The sequence below is a fragment of the Cygnus olor genome, chromosome 3 (genome assembly GCF_009769625.2).
Source record: "Cygnus olor isolate bCygOlo1 chromosome 3, bCygOlo1.pri.v2, whole genome shotgun sequence".
Classification (NCBI taxonomy): Eukaryota; Metazoa; Chordata; class Aves; order Anseriformes; family Anatidae; genus Cygnus; species Cygnus olor.
In genome coordinates, this window is record NC_049171.1 from 109,460,755 (window position 1) to 109,478,629 (window position 17,875).

Consider the following 17,875-nt stretch of genomic DNA (forward strand, 5'->3'; position numbering starts at 1 on the left):
TGGACTGGAAGCGGTGGAGGTTTGATTGGAATTTATCGAGAGGTGTAACAGTGTTTGCAAGTTAGCATAATAAACAAGGATTGACCGCATAACTTTTTCCCCTAGCATCTGGCCGCTTGGAAGAGTTCCTTTTACTGCACACTGCGCTTGCTGTGCATCATAAGCCAGAAGCACTGTGAGCAAAAGGTTGTAGTCTCCTAAGGGACCTTCACCTGGGCAGAAATGAATTCATGCTGCTAGGAGCAGCAACTGTGAGACAGCAGGAAGTCACTACGAGCTAATGCTGTTCTATAGCTAAAAAGATCAAGCTGTCCAGCTCTCAGAATGAGTATTTTGATAATTTCTCTAACACTAATTCTGATAAAAGCAGAAAGTTGCACAGATCTCTGAAGTATGTGCCGCACTGCTGTTCGCTTCCCCACCCCAGAAGCTGCCCAGGGACCAAAAAGTAGCAGATGTCCCTGAATTAATTGAAGCGTAAAATGCCCTTTATGTTTTCACAGGAAAAAGAACTGGAAAACCTGGCTGCTATGGATTTGGAGATGCAGAAAATAGCGGAGACATTGAATGACAACAGAAGAGGCTGAAGATGATCTGCTTTGGTGTTTCAAAGCTAGGTGTAGCTTCACTCACAATACCTGTATTTTGTGGTAAATTCATGGCCACTGGATTGTTTGCCCTAAAAACAGGAAATACTATTTACTGTCCACTATAGTGTAGTGATTTATACAGCTGAAAATGTCTTTAATTTGCTATTATGCTATTGAAATCTGAATAGCATGAATTTTAATATTATAACCTTTCATGCGAGGCAGATATTTTTAATACGCTTGTGAAAATAATTGTGTTAGTGTTCTTCAGAAATATGTGTCTGAGTTTGAAATAATAAAAAAAATTGATCTTGGAGCAAACTTTCTCCTTGCTTATTTGAATGATTGGGTTATTTCAAAGTAAGCTGTATCAGATTAATAGGTTGTGCACGAAATGTTGACTCGTTCACCATTATTTTTTTAAAGTTACAAGGAGCCTGTCTATGCCTTTTATTTGCCACTTAGGAGAAGCACAACAGGTAAGAAAGATGTTAATGATTAATTTGCTTTAGTAACTCGGAAACGTCCTGTGAATTACTTAGTTCTGGAAATTAATCATTAAAGAAGCAAGGAGGTTGCAACACCGAATAGCTGATTGTTAATTTGGAAAGTATGTGGTGCTTTGGAATCCTTGCATTATGTAGTCAACTGGTTTCTGCCATTCATTCAGACGAAGTAGTTCCATAAATTTAATCGCCCAATGAACGTGCTTTGCTGCCATTCTTTTTGTCTAGTGCAGACAAGCAGGGAGTGGTGACAGTGTTGCGGAGCCTCTGTGCTACATAAGAGCAGTGCTAATTTTGCCAAAAGCGCGTTTCTCAGCAGCTAGTGAGCTGAGGGCAGGATGGGTTCTGTGTAATAAACAGTACGATGCCTTACGGAGAATAATAAGCGGCCTGTGGAAGGAGCCAGTTGGTAATCTTGTGACATTATGAAGCAGTAAAAGAAACAATCCCATAATTAGTTTCAATTACTCCAAATATCTGGGGTTCAATTAAATTCAGCTTCTCCAAATGTGTTTTTTCAGCGGTCTTTCTGCTGTGACAATGTCTTTGTATAAGCTGCTTGTGTAGCACCAACACAGGAGGTGCTATACAAAGAATTCAGCCGAGACACATTATCGGTAAATGTGCAGTATCTCTCATCCCATCTTAACCCATTTAATCCACCTGTTCATTAAAACACAAATATACTCTCAATTTTAACTGTAAGGCGATATGAAGTGAAAATGTTCAGTGAGATGCTGATCCATGAACTGTCTGAGCATGCCCAATGCCTAGGGATTTTGATAAGAGCACTCAAATGTTTCATTTTGTTTCGTTGAGGTATACGAAGACCAAACCCTGGCTCACAGAAGTTGACAGAATTTTGACTTCAGTCTTACTGTGATTTCACCGGGCTTTTCCAGCACCAGTAAGGACGGTTAGAATGTGTCCCAGCTGCAGAAATACTTGGTCGTTTTCAAAGTCTGAGATTTGCTTGAAAAATTCATAATACCATACAATAATTATTCCAACATGGTAGTTTTTTTCTGAGCTGGTACAAGAGAAGGCATGTCTGGGAGTCTATAAATACCCGGAAGCAAATAGCTTTAGTTGTTGCATGGAAAGCTTTCTAAAATTGTTCAAGTATGTAATCCTAACAACGAGTATTTTTTTAAAGGCTTATCTTATGGAAATACACATTCATGAATCAGCAATGTTTTGCTTAAAAACATATGCCTTGAAAGAGGCTGCATTAAACCCAAGTATTGTTCAATGGATTCCAAGAGCTTTGTGACAGCCCTTTTAGCTGTCATCTTTCTGTTCTGCTCCCATTCCTCTGTGGGGCTGACACCACAGGCACCGAGAGCCATGTAGCTCTTCTGGCTGCTTGCGCCTGTTCCATTTTTAGCTCCACATTTGCATTGCCTCCTCAAGACTTTTTGATGAGTGACACTAGATCATTTTTTTTTTAAGCAGTCCTCCAATACCATTTACATCAATTTGCATTTTTAAAAGGAATACTGTACGCTTTTGGCTTTGAAGCTGAATGGTACAACTTTAAACAAGTAGTGGTGTACAAGATGCATGAATTTGTTCCAAATCAAATGAAGCTGAACTAAGTGGTTTTGGCTTCTGAAAATCATGTTTTCTGGCTCCTGGTGCATGTGCCCCTGGGAAATTGTGAATCTGGTGTGTAGTTCTAGTAAAGCACAGCGATGGAAAGCTAGGTAGCTACTTCTTTTAATTTGCTTGTATTTTCAGTAAATTTGTTGGGAGAAAGCAGTTGTATGTTTTGTTCCGTGAGTAAAGATGGAAATAAAAACAGCTACCAAATCTTGTGCAGCAATACCTTTACCAAACCAGGTTCTTGCCCTGCCAAACATCCTCAATGTGTTATAGAAGCTTTGGCTTGAGACTTTCAGTTGTGATTTTTTTTATTATTATTTTTTTATTTTGAGACCAGACACTGCTAACTATTAGAGGAAGGCTGAGGGTCCTCTGAGGTGTAAACAACACCTGGATCTCCTTTGTCACCTTCATTGTGCAGAGTTCAAGCTTTGGTGAGTACTTCAGGAGCCAGAAATGCAGGCAGATAAACACAATACCCTCATTTCCAGAGATCACAGCTACACTTTTCTGATGAAAGTGGCCCATTTCAAGCTGTAGGCAAGTTTGTGGTGTTTTTTTGTGTATTAAAAAAAAAAAAGCCCTAGTTGAGCTAAGCTGAAAGTAACCACAGGTGAGTTAGTCCTGCTGAGCACATGCACTACAGCGGCAACACCCCCTGCCACCTCAGTGATGGCTGTTTGTACAGCAAATAAGCCCAAGAGTAACAGAGGTCGGCCTTGGCAGACTGTCCAAACCACATTTTCTACCTTGCTGAGAGGATGGCTTCTGCAGAACTCGGTGGTTTGCCTTCAGGAAGCCATCTTTAGTTTAATAGCCACACCCTCGACCTATTTTTTATCTATACATCAGCCACAATCTTTACCTGTTCTTTATCTACACAGCATTGACTAACCTTGAAGTGTAGTGGTTTGTTATTTTCTATACCTCTGGAGATGAAAGCTCTTCAGTGTTCTGCCTCAAGTCTCTAGCAACTATGATGTTCCTGAGCTGTGCTGTGTGGAGACTTATCTATAGGTATGCAAGCATCACCTTCCTTCCCCCACCTTGTCTTTTCTCTTAAAAATGCTCTTTATTACATTACTTATTTTCAATAGCTTTTAGGCTGGTAACTTGTGTTTCAACTAAACTGGGAATTGTTAGACCAAGATTTGCTCTTCCCCTAGGCATATACGGAGCGTGTTTAATCAATTTGAAACTTCAGCAATTTGAAATATTTCACATGAACTGTTTGATACTTCTTTTCTTAGTATTTTTCAGTATTGCAAGCATTATGACACATTTAGAAAATGTGGGACAGCATTTAATATTTAAAGAGTGCTGGTGTTAGCATCAAATGAAGCCAGTTGGGCTTTGATCTAAAGTATTGTAACACCTGAAAAAAATAGTTTGCTTTTCAAAACTTTTTTTATTATACAAATAAAACATCCAACACAACTTTCCTCAGCTTATTATTTTCATCAAGTTACACATGATAACAAATAGTATTTAAAACATATGTTGGTTGCTTAACCTACTTTTTACTAAGTATCATGGTTCTATAAATATGACATCTGAGTACCAACCAGCTCCATGAAAGTGGCAGAGAAGTACCTATGTCTGCCTTACAGGCAAGAGAACTGTGCCAAAAGATAGTTTTTTAGTATTTACCTCCTGGTTTATGCTGATTTCACAATTTCCTTGCTTTTGACTGGCTTTCAGGCTCCTAGGCACTGCTCTAAGCTAGGTTCTCAGAATTTCACCACATAGTGGGTGTTTTGCTTTGAAAGCCCCAGTTTACCTTCAGTATGCACCTGCTGACATAAAGTGATGTAGAACTGCCTCCCCCCCCTTTCCCCACTAATCTACTAATTCTTGAAAGAAGTTGAGAGGTTCAGCATTTTTAAAAAAACTCCATTAGTAAAAGCCACGCATCAGATTTCTATTCCTTATGCATGATTTACAATATTTAAATTGTAGTGAAAGGTAAGAGGGGCAAAACACACTTTTCACATCAGTTTATGCACATCAGTGTCCTAAAAGAGCATTAATCTTATTAATACACAGAATATTATAGCTTCATGAAGTCTAAGAACTTCAACCCAAAGCTCCAGCTTTTGATCGAGGAGTAAGGTTCAAGAGAGGAAGCCCAGTCCTGCTGGCTCCCACCTAGGGGTTTAACAGAATGCAACCTGCAAGGGTATTCTTCTCCTAAAGCCTCTACCTGATTTCCTGAAAGAGGGAAAATTAAGAAAAAGAAATCTCATTAGGAAATACATCCTGTAGTTTAATTAAAACGTCAAATGCAAAGTTAAAAAATAAAAAAGCTACACATCATGAAAGAATAGAACTGTAAAATAAATATACATACAGCAGTTTTCAAAACTGTCGTATCTTAAAAACATAACTCCTCTCAGGAAAATGACAGACAATACTAACAGAGACACTGTTTAAATATTTGGTATTTAATTTATGAACGTACACTTTCTCCCGTATTTATTTCAGGACACGTGGAGTCATGCTGTAAAGTTCTGGTATTCTCTTTCTATTGTTCCTTTGGAAAGAAAAATGTATGATTTTTGCCATTTATTCCACTTCCTTAGATTACTGAACATTGCAGGTTTCAGTATCCGAAGAAGGAGGAGATCACTACACAGAACATTTACCCTGGTGCTGTTCTGAGAAAATGGAAGCTAAATTATGTGGGTTGATTCGGACTCAACTTTTTTAATCATATCCACTTTTGGCACCAAACAAAAAGAGTGCTTTCACTGATGCTTTGTCTTATCTCCGTGTTAACTTCTCATCCTGAACACCAGAAGGTCTTTTTGAAGTTAGAGTGCTTTCAGTGTGGTGTTGGACACAGGTTTGCTTCCACGGGTTTTTCTTCTCATTCTGAGCATGTAAACTGGTAGAGAGAGAGGCGATTCTCCCTACCGCACAATTCTGCTTTTTGCTGACAGATGTATGACAGGTACTGTTCCTGTGCTGTCAAGAGCACAGAAAGTGTATTTGTTATTTTACTAACCATGTATCTCCTGAGATCTAAAAAACAAATCAATTCTTCAAATGTTAACACTGAAGGTCTTGAACTTTGCATCTTTTAGATGATGGCTCTTCCATCTTCAGTGCTTCTAAATTACTGAAATCAGATTTGCCCTTATCCAGCACAACAGTTATACCAGACAGAAGGTACCCTCCACCTCCGCTCATTGTCAGTTTTGGATGGCTTCGATCTGGTAAGACCTTTAAGACAGAACAAAACAAAACCCAAAATAAACATCTGTGAAGAGTCATGCTTATACGTGCACATCAAATTGTGTAATTTAAGCTTACAGTATAAGATGAAGGGTTTTTTCCCCAGCCACCGTAACACACAGACATTTGAAAAGTGCGTTTATTTGGAAGGGCAACGTATCTGCATATCAGAAGCCAGTTAGAGAAACACCTAAGAACACAGGCTACTGTATTGCTGACTGCTTTGGCATAGTGTTTCCAGCAGAATAACAAATTCAAGGCATGAGATACCTGAAATTCTCATTAATGTGTTCAGAACTCACGTACTTAGCAAGAAACCACAAGCGGTCTAACATACCAGCATTCATTAATAAAGATTGTAGGGGCAGAACTGGAAATTACTTTATGTACCTACTGCTAATGTAAGACAGCAATGAACCAGCACTTCCAGCTACATTATACTTTTCGGTTATCCTCTGTTTTGCTTCCTCCTTCCTTTGACTACCATCACAGGTCTAAGCTGACACAGATACGTTCAGGAGATGGTGCTGTACAGTTCCGAGCTAGGCTTTCCTAATATTTGCACAGTATTGCACCCAAACATAGCAAACCTTGCCAAGCCTAACTTGCATGCAGGTCTCCAGCCATGGACCTCACAATCATTCCTAATTTACTTGGCTTATTTACTTGGCCAGTAACGGTGGCCACTCTTGACTTACATCATCCTCTATATAATAATTCCTTACGGACTCCAGAAGCCTATGGGTGAGGAACAAGCCAATATAATGTAAGAACCTCATCAGAGGGGGTGAGCTACTTACAAATCACATGCTTCTGCTCTTCCTACTTGAGAGGGAACTCCACACTATAAACATCTTGTTCAAAGTTAGTCAAATTGACATTTTTCACAATGGAGATGTTCCTAGACCTGAAACTTCTGGTTACTCCAGTTCCAGGAACTGTGTTGTGTGAAGACACTGACTTTGGAAGCCATCACCGTTCTTACGCTACAGAAATCTTTTAAGCTATAAAACCAGCTGGAAATTAATAAACAATTGTCATATTTTGCTACACCTCTCATATGCTACAATAGATTTACACATTAAAATTCTTCAGAGCATTTTCCTCACTACTCTCAGGTAAACAAATGCATGAGCTTGTACATAATTTCAATCAATCCAAAAAAAATTTTTCATTAGGTTGTTTTGCTTCCCTGACTTCATGCAGTTCTGACAGCCGCTTACTGTAATCCTTACCTGGTAGTTTCGTAGCCAGGTTTCAGACAATTTTAGGTTAATAACACCGCCTCTTTCTCTCAGTTTTGTATAACACTCTAATAAGGGCTTAAGAAAAGAAATGATAGGTTATACAGCAAAATAGTCTCAGACTTAAAAGTAATAATAGCTAGAGTAACGTACTGGATTTACCTCTTTATACTGGCAGTAGACAACAAAAGGCCTTGAAGGAGCAACAAACTCCAATAAAGAAAGTAATAAAGGAGTGGGATGAAACTTGCTGGCTACAATTAAGCTGTAAAAGAAATTTCACGCACATTAGTCTTCTGCTTCTAAAACCTATTCATCAAGTGACATTTTCTCCTACTTAGCTCTGAGCATCAATTACAGCTTAAATGTTGCTAATCAGCATGTTTTCATGGCTCTAACAACTCCCCAAATACAAAAACAAATCATGATTTCCTGCTTGCATAATTAAGAGGATTAAAAAGCTTGTTTTCTAAAATGCCACATATTAAATACATTGCAGAAGCACTCAGTTCAGCTGTTTTGAACTCCACAATAATTCTTATAACCCCCAAAACTTGAATGCTCCTTTTTCTACCCTGAGACCACTGTCAAAATAGAAGTTAAGTTTTGTGATTGCGAGTTGTTCCTTAGAAAGTAACCTCAACCATGTTTCTTTAACCTGGGTCATCTTCATAAAACCCATGTTTTTGATACGTTATTATTTAAAGAGAAAATGATTCCGTAATGGGCACGACTAAAGATCGTTTAAAAAGAATTTGTCCTTGACAACTTAAAGGCTTTATATTTTATTCTTTATCATAGTTTTAATATCATAGTGTAACTTGTGTTTACAGATGCTTGAGATTCCCTACAGATAGCCAGAATTTTAATTAAAAAATCACCACAAAACTAGAAAGATTAAGATGGTCAGGAAATAGTTAAAATTCAAATAGTTAATAATTTGTAAATTGCACAAACAGAATAGCTTAATGAAACTGGAGTATACGTTTACATTTATATACAAAGACCTGTCAATCAACAGCTGCTCTCAGCATTGAATACACTGCCAAACTTGTCTAACAAAATGGAGGTAAAAGTTGATGTTCGATTTTTTTTTTTTAAAAACAAAGTGAGACAATTATTTTTACAGTTGTTTACATTTTGACTTCCTGCTGGACAGAGCTTTTGCACGGTACAGGTTTCCCTCAAATCCAAATTTCAAAAAATTTGTGCTCAGTAATTATCCAAGAGAACTATAAAGAAAAAAAGACTCCAAACCATATTCCAGAAGGGTTAGAGTACTGCGCTGACACCGAAAGGAGCTCTGCCAGACAAGAGGCAGGTAAGTGAGAGATGAGGGAGAATGTGAAAAATCAAATTATGGTCTCTCGTGTGGCAGCACATATTGCTGTCAGCGGGTAGTCTGGCCAGTCTCAAAATTAATATAATGAGTGAGAGGGGGGGAAGGAGGAGGTGGAGGAAGGACAGGGAAGGGTACAGAGAAGGTGTGTGGTCTAATTCTGAACACATGGAGTGTCTATAAACCAATTTCCACTTTCATAGTATCAGAAAAAGGTAACGGTCCATCGCTGCCTACTCCTTTAAAACCAAACTAAACTGAAATAACATCCATAATGAATGCCTTCCTTTTTCCCCCCTCAAAGACCTACAACAGACTTCAGCTGTCACGAATGGAGTTGAACAAATAGTCTAGTACAAGTACAGCAGAGAAGAAATAAATTTTATTAACTGTATCTTCCGCCTTGAGTAGTAAATATTATTAAAGTCAGGGCCTCAAGAACCAATCCTCCTAAAGCTGGTGTTCATCTTCACCTGACTACCAGTCTCTTTACTCTGACAATGTCTTAATCTTTCTCCCTGCCTACGATCTTAAACAGTTTTTACCTATCCTTTCCCCCTTTCTCTCTTGCAACACAACACAGAATCCTGACTTCCTGGCCTGCTTTTACTCACCTGCCACCGAAGTGGTTAGTTTGAAGCACTTCTTTATTCCGTGCCAGTTTCTCCTGCCTTAGCAGCACATACCCTGTGGACGTTGACCTAAACAAATGGTGGCCTATAAATGGCAGACGACTAAAGAAAGGCGCTCCTGACTGAGCCATCTGGGATGCTGCCCTCAGGCATCCATAAGCTTCTCTTTCCCCACCTCATGCTGAAGACTTTCTAGAGGAAGCACTCACTTCAAGTATCTAATTTGTTACAGTGTTCATTCTTTACAAAGGACAAAGAAGAAATATGCAAGTGATTGAAAACAAATGAGCAAGAGACAAAAGACTAATTAGGTGTCCTTGAACTCAAAAATCAACAACCGATAATACTATTGTACACTACAGGAAGAATCAGGTAAAGTCAATTATTAATTTTTGCTTTGTCAGTCCACGCAGAGATTAATTATTATGGTAAGTAGAGTGTTAACCATTAAGAAGTTTAATGGTCATCTGCAGGCATCATCAGGGTGCTGCTGCTGGCAAACTGATACGCAGTACTTTGTAGAAAGGTCCTTTACCATTGTATTTCTTCAGAGAACACAGAGTGACCTGTCTGTGCACCTTCATAGAAAACCCTATTTCTACCACCTACCCATACCAGATGAAACATACTAAAATACATACGAGCACTAGATATTAAATCATCATGCAAAATTATTTGTTGGGAAAAACCAATCCTGGCTAATGCAGGTAAAATGCATTCGTATTTGTTTTTTCTTCTGTGTAAGAAAATAAAAAGTTTCGTTTTTATCAAGTATAGTTCCAATTTATTAAACTTATGACCTCAAATTCCATTTTGGCAAATAGAAAAGACTTACTTGTTTTTAAAAATGTTTATTCATACCTAATCAGGAAACCTCACTTTTTGATCAGGAAAATTCAAACCCATTAAAAGACAGAAAAAAATCTCAACTGGTAAGAATCAAACAAGACCCAAGCCACATCTAGGTTAACTGCTAGCTACTAAATATTAAGAATAAAATAGGCTATTTTAAAAACTAAGCTTTTATTCATTTCAAAGGCAATTATTTTCTGTAGATGTGTTTTCAACCAGAACACCTTTCCAACCACAAACACTTACCCATCCGCGTTCTTCTCTCTCAAGAGAGCAGCAGCTTCTATTAGCTTTTTCCTTCTCTCCCACTGTTTTCTTTGTTTTTCCCGAACCTTTGAACAATGAAACAAATATTTTGCACTTTAAAATGGTAATCACTATAGCACGGGTTGAATTTTCATTCTGTGCACCTTTGATGGCTCAATGTAAGGCAACTTTCAGAAGTCAATTTTAACACCTCAATAAGCTAATGTTTCGGCATGTCTGAAATCAGCCAAATCATATGAACATTGTAAAAAATAGCCATAATAAACATTCTTACATTTTCTTTATTATCTTTTTCTTTGTTATCTTTAAATTCTACATCTTCAGCATTAATGTCCATTGTTTCTTGCTCTTCTGTTTGGTTGACCTCCATAGCTGTGGCAGTAATAGATTCCTCTTCTGTTTCCCGTATAGAAGTCGGCTTCTCATCAATCAGTCCATTGCTTTCTTCTTCCACTAGTGCATTATCTTCAAATTCTGAAGGTAGCATCTCTGTAGAAAACGTCCCAGAGAGAAGACTGTCCACTTTGCTGAGGGGAAATTCATGAAGATTATTGAAAAAAAGTTTTGGAAACCCAAAACAACTGGTGGCAGCTCTAACAGGTCCCCCTCCTGGATACATCTGAATAATGGATCCATAGCCTATGAAAGCCAAAGAATCAAAAACATAGTTACCAGAGAGTCAGAACTTCTGGGATCAATGAACATACATTTAAAAACAGGTAAGCAAATTGTCTTATCTTAATCTAACCATCAAATTTAAACACATCTCAAGGTGGAAATGTTTATTGGAAGGACAGCAGTTACTGCAAATTTAAAGGACAAGGTAATTCAAAGACCATGCATGTATTAAACATATTTAGAATCTGCACAGAATATGTGAGCAGTGACAAATTGTTAGAGAAACTAATTTAGTTTAGAATTAAAAAGACAGGTTTTCTGTAGTATTTCTTTCTTATAACTATTGAGTGGTTTTGTCAAAAAGTAAAAGCAAATTTAAATAGTAAACATATCAACAAGAACTTTTCAATAGTTATCCTGTAATTGCAACTCAGTTCATTTACTTCAGAAATTAACCCTATGCACAAAGTTTCCTGTAACAAAAGCAATTTATAGTATAACTGCCTGTGTGCTTTTCAGCCAACAGACAGCTCATCTGGGTGCACAACACTACATCACACTTCCTACCTTTCCAGGCTTCTGGAATATAATTGTCACCTCTGTCTAGTATCTTTGAATGATTTGAGATGAAACTAGTTAACTGAGTTTGAGAAATAAATGCAAGTCAAACTTCTCCTAGAAGAAAATGTCATATATTATTCACGAAAATGTCATATATTGCTTTTAAAAATACACATTTTGCTGATGCTAAATGTCTAGCACAGTGAGCTAGATGAGTGACAACACTTGCAGTGCTGTGGGCTGTCTGGATTCCAGTGTTACCACTCTGCCATTTCTGCCATTCCTTCCTCTCTTCCCAAGTCCTTGAGAACAATCTGCATACAAGCTCCTTGTAGCCTTTTCTGGACGTCTTTACGCTAACACAAGACTGACACTAAAATAGATCTACATACAACAGACTTTAAATTTCGTATTTTTTAAAATAGCAAATAATAAATGCAACTGAAATACGCAAAACACAACTCCCTCCAATGGAAATACAATTATGCCTTTGAATACTGGAGACAGTCCAAGCAGATTTTGAAAACTGAGAAATGATTTTGTAGTAGTGCCTTTTAAAAGTATCAAAAACAAATGTACTTCTTAAGTTTCACATAAGCCCTCATTTTGTATGTTGCTAAAGCTACTGTATTACTCACCTCCCATTCTCTCCATCACAGCGCCCAGCACAAGGCCTGCACATGTTTCCATTACAATCATTTTGTTGCCAGCACGGATGTTTCCTAAAGTCAGCATCTGGGCTAGAGTGTCGTAACGCAAATGGCTAGAAAACAGAAAGTTTTAAGAAACATCAAATCAGTTTTCTTAGAGTTAGAAAAATAGTGTTAACAGAGTTACAGCGTTGGTGGGTAAGTGAAGAGCAATGGATGTCATCTACTTGGACTTGTGCAAAGCATTTGGCACAGGCTGCCCAGAGAAGCTGTGGATGCCCCATCCCTGGAGGTGTTCAAGGCCAGGCTGGATGGGGCTTTGGGCAGCCTGGTCTGGTGGGAGGCCTTCTTTAAGGTCCCGTCCAACCCAACGAGTCTATGATCATCAGTTATTCTGCAGTACACACTGCCTGCAATCCCAGACCAAAACCTGTCTACTGACTGCAGTATACACGCACTGAAGAGACTCGGTGATGGCCAAGGAACTTACAACTATTCTTAACACATAATTGAAGTCAAATGCAGGAGGCTGGGGAAAGAAGGAAAAAGGTTCGAGAAGCCTTGAAAAAAATGCTCTTTAGTTTAGTCTCAATATTTTAGGTCAACTTTTCCTACTTAAAAAAACATAAATCCGTCCATCTTAAACAATGTCTGGAACAAGTTATCTAATTCAGGTAGGTAAAAAAATAAATGCATGTAGATCTCTACCTGCTCCCCTCTAATGTTATCCACGTGTTTTTAAATTCTGGAGGTTTCTGACTGAAGAAGATTTGATTCTTTAACATGTTGAATATTAAAATTCCTGTTTTGGGTAGGTGGATTGTTTTTTGACTGCTAAGCCAGAAAACAGAGACAATATGCAACTGACCAACAGGAGATAAGAGCCCTCTGAAAATGTAAAGAGCCACCGAAGTAGCTAATTACTCAACAGAGGTAATTAGCAAAATGGTGGTGCAAGGAAAATGGTAAAAGCTAATGCTGCATGCAACATTTTTTTCTTCTTTGCTACAGGAGAACATCGATTAATTTTCTATATCGCATTATTTTTCATTAATTTACAGTATTTCCATTAACTGGAAAAAAGTGGTATTATATACTCTGGTATAATACAGGTGTTTTGAAAAATATTAAAATACCTTCATCATTGGAGAAGAGAAACAAAATGAAAACTTACTTAATTTTTCCAGGTTCCCTTGCATAATACATTGTTGAAAGAATGCGAGTGGATGGTTTTACGATTGTAATAACAGCCTCATATCTGTAAGAAACACACAGTAAGTCTTACTTCAAGTCAACAAATTAAAGAACTACTAAATATTTTCCACGTTTTAAAATTCACTTACTTTTTTTTCTTCTTCTTTATGTATTTATCTTGAGCAAATTCTGTTTTGTCTCGGAATGTTGTACTGTTCTCTATTAACTGTTGAACAATTTCCTTAGAAAAGACAATTTATATTTACTACAGCTGGTACATAATTCTTATTCATTTCACATTTAGTATTGTTTCAAACAAACACAGAAAATATTTTAATCCAGTGTAGGCATGTGTATCATTAAGTTCTACTGACATTAATGGCAGGGTAAAATTCTTCTAATCAACACAGAAAGTGAGGCACTACCCTGACTACGTGCAGGAATCGAACCACACAGAACACTGAGAGGCAGAAGTATAACTATATAATGCTAGTGTAAAAGTGGCAAAACTGAAAATGCTGGTCCTGAAAACAGGGCATACTGGGGGAAGGAAGGACTCCGCTAAGTGCAGAACTAACTTTTGAGAGAGGGCAGACTTGTATGGCCAGAAACGAAGGAAAAGCAGGATCATTCCTTTCAGCAAGTCATTACTTCAGCTCTTACTGGGCAGCCTCAATGCCGACATATTGTTATCCCATGCTGAATGTGAAGGAAACTATCCTGCTTCCTCGAGGTGATTAGCTATCTTTAATTACCCTGTATTTAGAATGAGTTACATTCATTAGCAGTTGTTATGGAGCATTGTGCTAGACTCCTATACCAGCTCCTTGCATGATGTCAAACTCTAGCATTTATTTCCTACAGTCCTCTCGCTGCCTTCTTCCTCCTCTAACTTCCAGTTCTTCCAGAATTCCTGTTTTTGTTTCCGAATCTCCTCGTTCTAATCTTCTCCCTTTGCCAATCCAACTCCTGTTCCTCACGCTTTCAGGTTGCAGCTGGAGTGAGCATTAAGACCTCCAACAGAATAAAGTAAGATAAAATCTTTCATTTTTCAGGGTTTGTCCGCATGCCTGCGATACAAGAACAAAAGCTGCACAATGCTGTCTTGGTTGTCACAATCAAAATAATTTGACTGATATAATCATATGTTCCTATAAACACGTATGAGGAACAATAGTGTAATCTGGCCTAATAGCAATGCGGAGAGGGTGCTGGTGGGGAATGCCAAAAGGATTATTTTCAACATGGACATTGCACCTCCTGTTGCACTTTGAGAACTTGCTCCAAATATATTGGTGCCAGTACTTCTCCCTTGCTCTTTTTCAAGACATTATCTCTTAAAGTGCTTCAGACATTTAGGATGTATTATTACAGGGGTGTATCAGCATATCATTCCTTCTTTGCCTTATTCTTGGAAGAGTTAAATGCAGCATCTACTTTTTTCCAGTAAAATTTAGTGAAGAAACTGGGGAATATTTCTGTAGGGCAAGCACAAGAAGCCAAAGGGAAGGTGTGGCGCTCTGCAGTACCCCAGGAATACCTACCAGTTTATGCCTGTAGCCTTACACTACACACCTATCCCTCAGGACCTGGGAATAATTTGGGAAGGTGATGGGCAATGAGACCCCACTAACACTGAGGCTGCTTTAATTCAAAGAGCAATCATCTTGCAATTAAGCCTGCATCACAAACACGTGCCATTCACAAACACGAATTCAAATGCGACCAGACATTCACAGCGCTAATATAACAGTCTGAAATGAATGTTCAGCTACAGTTAATTAACAAAGCAGGCTATTTTAATAACCTAAATTAACAGTATGGTAGACGAATGGCACAGACATGTTGAGGACAAAGAAAAGAGTGATCTTTTGCCACAGATAATGAGAACTGACAGAAAATGTCCAAGCTATCAGACTGATTAGTACATTCTTATCAAAGAGAGAATGCCAAGAGCAGCACAACCACGCAAACAAGAGGAAATACCATTCTGGACTCCTCAGACCCATCCATTATTAAGCAGGCAAAAGCAGAACAGCTGCTTCAAGTAGCAGCAGCACACAGCAAGATGCAAAGAGATGAACTTGATGTAAGCATGAGCGATTTCTTATCTTTACTAGAAAGGGTAAACCAAAGATGAGAGAGAATTTCGACTGATAACGTGTGCAGAACAGAACTTACTGCTGGGGTTTCTTAACATGTTAGGCGGCCTCACTTTTTGCTGGTTAAGTGTGGGGTAAAAACCAATGCCTTTTCTAACGGGACTGCTCTCTTGGGAATATTCTTAGCTTTTAAGGTGCAGATTAAAAACATGCGTCGCTGTTTGGTGGGTACCACCTAGAAGCACGCTGCTAGTGTGCTTGTTACACAGTGTTATTAGTTAAGGGTTCTGCGATCCTTCACTACACCTTTGACAGTTATATTATTGTGAAATTTGAATACGTCTGCAATACAGAAATAACATTTTGAATCTTATGAAGAAACCAAATTAAAAGGTGATTACGCATATTAGGTTTCCTTAACGATTAATACTCCTTTTATGTCTGTTATGACTTGTGATACAGTAAGAAGTCATTCTTGCCTCTCTACTGACAAAGTTGCCAACCTTACATGAAGTTTTCTCTGAAAACAGCCCTCGCGATTTTGTAAAAACAGATCTTTTGGAAAAACGTGACTTGAGCAGAAGAACAAAGAAAAAGCACTGAAGTTTCTGCACCATTAAAAGAATAGCCTCTTCCATAAACTAAAATATAACCGTCAAGGTAGCACAGAAATGACACCAAAACCTTATTTTTACCTGTCCTTTAATACCCTTGTCCTTCAAAGCCTTTATGTCATCATGAGTCAGTTTTTGAGACTTTCCATCGTCAACTATGTTACGATTATCTGTACCTGCTTCTTTTGTTTCTAAAGGAAAAGGATATAGATTTGTAAAATCTAGCTCTAAATACTTTTAAGTCGGAGAAACACATGATTTTAGTTTCACAGAAAGCAGACTCTCAGCATTAAACCCACATGCTTTGTGGTTTTGCAATGTATCGTGTAAGCAATCAATTAAATGTAATATGTAAAACACACCTCAGCATATATATATTCACCCAAAACAAGGTTCAAATTTTCTCCCATATTAAAAAGTTTATTTGTTACGGGACTAGTGGAACAGCGGATCACGACAAAACCATGCATTTGTGACACAGAATATAAGTAACGTAAGTTAACAAATGATTAATAGAAAGCTTTTCCATCATCTTTGGTCTTATCAAAGAAAACATAATTAGTGCTCGTTCTTCCTAGCATCAGCCACGACTCCGTAATACCTGTGGTAGTTTCTTCCACCTCTCGCCTTGGCTGCAGGTTTCCTCCACTGGTTACTTCAAACGTAGTCCCATAAATATGTCCGATGGCATTGTCCAGGTAGAACCACTGCTTTTCAAAAATAATTTTTCTGAAACGATAAAAGCGTTAATAACATTAAAAGCATCATTTTAACTACGTCCAAAAGACCACGTGACAGGATCTTAAAACACACAACAGCTGAATATGTGACTTCACACGTGCCACTGTTACCTGAGTCCTTGAGGAAACCAGGACAAGCGTAAGAACTGAAACGCCAACTACTGCTAACCACAAAACCACATTACGCTGACAATGGATAGGAAGAGAACAGAGAACTTAAATCAAGCGTACGGTATGAAAAATACATGTTTTCAGTTCAAGAGAAATCTGAAAGTGACCAGTAAAACGTTAGTGTATAGAACATACTTTACACAGCATGATTTTTGACACGATAAAGTCTGAATGCAGCGAGGAATAAAATTAAAATATATAAAGTCTAGGCTGGGTTATATAGGTTAGGAAAAAAAGGTTTTGTCAGCGACATTTACCAAAGTCACTTAATAAAAAATTACCAGTAGTTTAACTTGCTCACGTGAAGTCTATTAATACCTGCCAACGCAGATTTTGAAAGAGTGGAAGGGAATTATAAAAGATCTGAAGTGACTAAAAAGAAATTAGAGAAAAATTGCGTGTGTGTGTACTCAATTTGCATTTTGGTGACCTCTCTACGTAGAATATCCAACCCCTGATATTCTGATGATTGTCGTGTGTTCGTGGAGCGGCCTTAATCTCATCATATTACAGAAAATACAGAATTAACTCAAGTTATTTCAATTCTAACATAAAAGTTCCTTCACTTCCCATGGCAGCACGTCCCTTTCCTTCTCTGTTCTTTCTCTCATGACGGGTGTTTAAACAAAACACAACCCCGGGAGGGGGCCCGCAGCCCCCCTCAGGCCCCTCACCTCCTCCGCAGCACGGCCACCGCCTTGAAGACGTCCCCCCGTTTCAGCACGGCGCACTCCCCCTCGCAGATGCGCGGCCCGGGCCCAGCCGCCATCATTACCGCCGCCTCCTCCTCCTCCTCCTCCTCCCGCCCGCTGCCCGCACCGGAAGCGCTCCGCCGAGCGCCTTCCGCCGCGCGAGAGCGCATGCGCGCCGCCGCTGCCCGCACGGCTCCATGGCAACGCGGCGCGGAGGGGACGGGGCCGCCGCGCGCTCCGCGGGGATTGGTGGCACGGCCG

At 38.7% G+C, this 17,875-nt stretch overlaps 2 protein-coding genes across 9 annotated transcripts in view; one reads left to right on the forward strand and one right to left on the reverse strand.

The window, feature by feature from the left end:
* CHGB (chromogranin B) overlaps positions 1–928 on the forward strand; it is a 69,591-nt gene extending 68,663 nt beyond the window's left edge. For 3 of the 6 annotated variants that reach the window (XM_040552685.1, XM_040552683.1, XM_040552684.1), the window contains exon 7: positions 504–928. In XM_040552685.1, the coding sequence (XP_040408619.1) occupies positions 504–587 (84 nt within the window). In that variant the 3' untranslated portion in view covers positions 588–928. The remainder of the gene's footprint in view (positions 1–503) is intronic. The other 3 variants (XM_040552688.1, XM_040552687.1, XM_040552686.1) reach the window with 1 other exon arrangement.
* A 4,018-nt stretch (positions 929–4,946) lies between these two features.
* On the reverse strand, positions 4,947–17,799 carry TRMT6 (tRNA methyltransferase 6). Of its 3 annotated transcripts, XM_040552689.1 has the most exons (11): positions 17,597–17,799; positions 16,613–16,740; positions 16,093–16,202; positions 13,445–13,536; positions 13,276–13,359; positions 12,090–12,214; positions 10,547–10,911; positions 10,252–10,337; positions 7,345–7,447; positions 7,174–7,260; positions 4,947–5,926 (listed from the first exon to the last, which is right to left on the reverse strand). In XM_040552689.1, the coding sequence occupies exons 1-11, from the start codon at positions 17,782–17,784 to the stop codon at positions 5,753–5,755; spliced, it is 1,542 nt and encodes a 513-aa protein (XP_040408623.1). In that variant the 5' UTR covers positions 17,785–17,799; the 3' UTR covers positions 4,947–5,752. The 3 variants fall into 3 exon arrangements, with proteins under 3 accessions (XP_040408623.1, XP_040408624.1, XP_040408625.1); XM_040552690.1 differs by lacking the exon at positions 16,093–16,202 and having other exon boundaries at positions 17,597–17,616; XM_040552691.1 differs by lacking the exons at positions 16,093–16,202; positions 17,597–17,799 and having other exon boundaries at positions 13,441–13,536; positions 16,613–16,742.
* Positions 17,800–17,875: the final 76 nt, after the last annotated feature.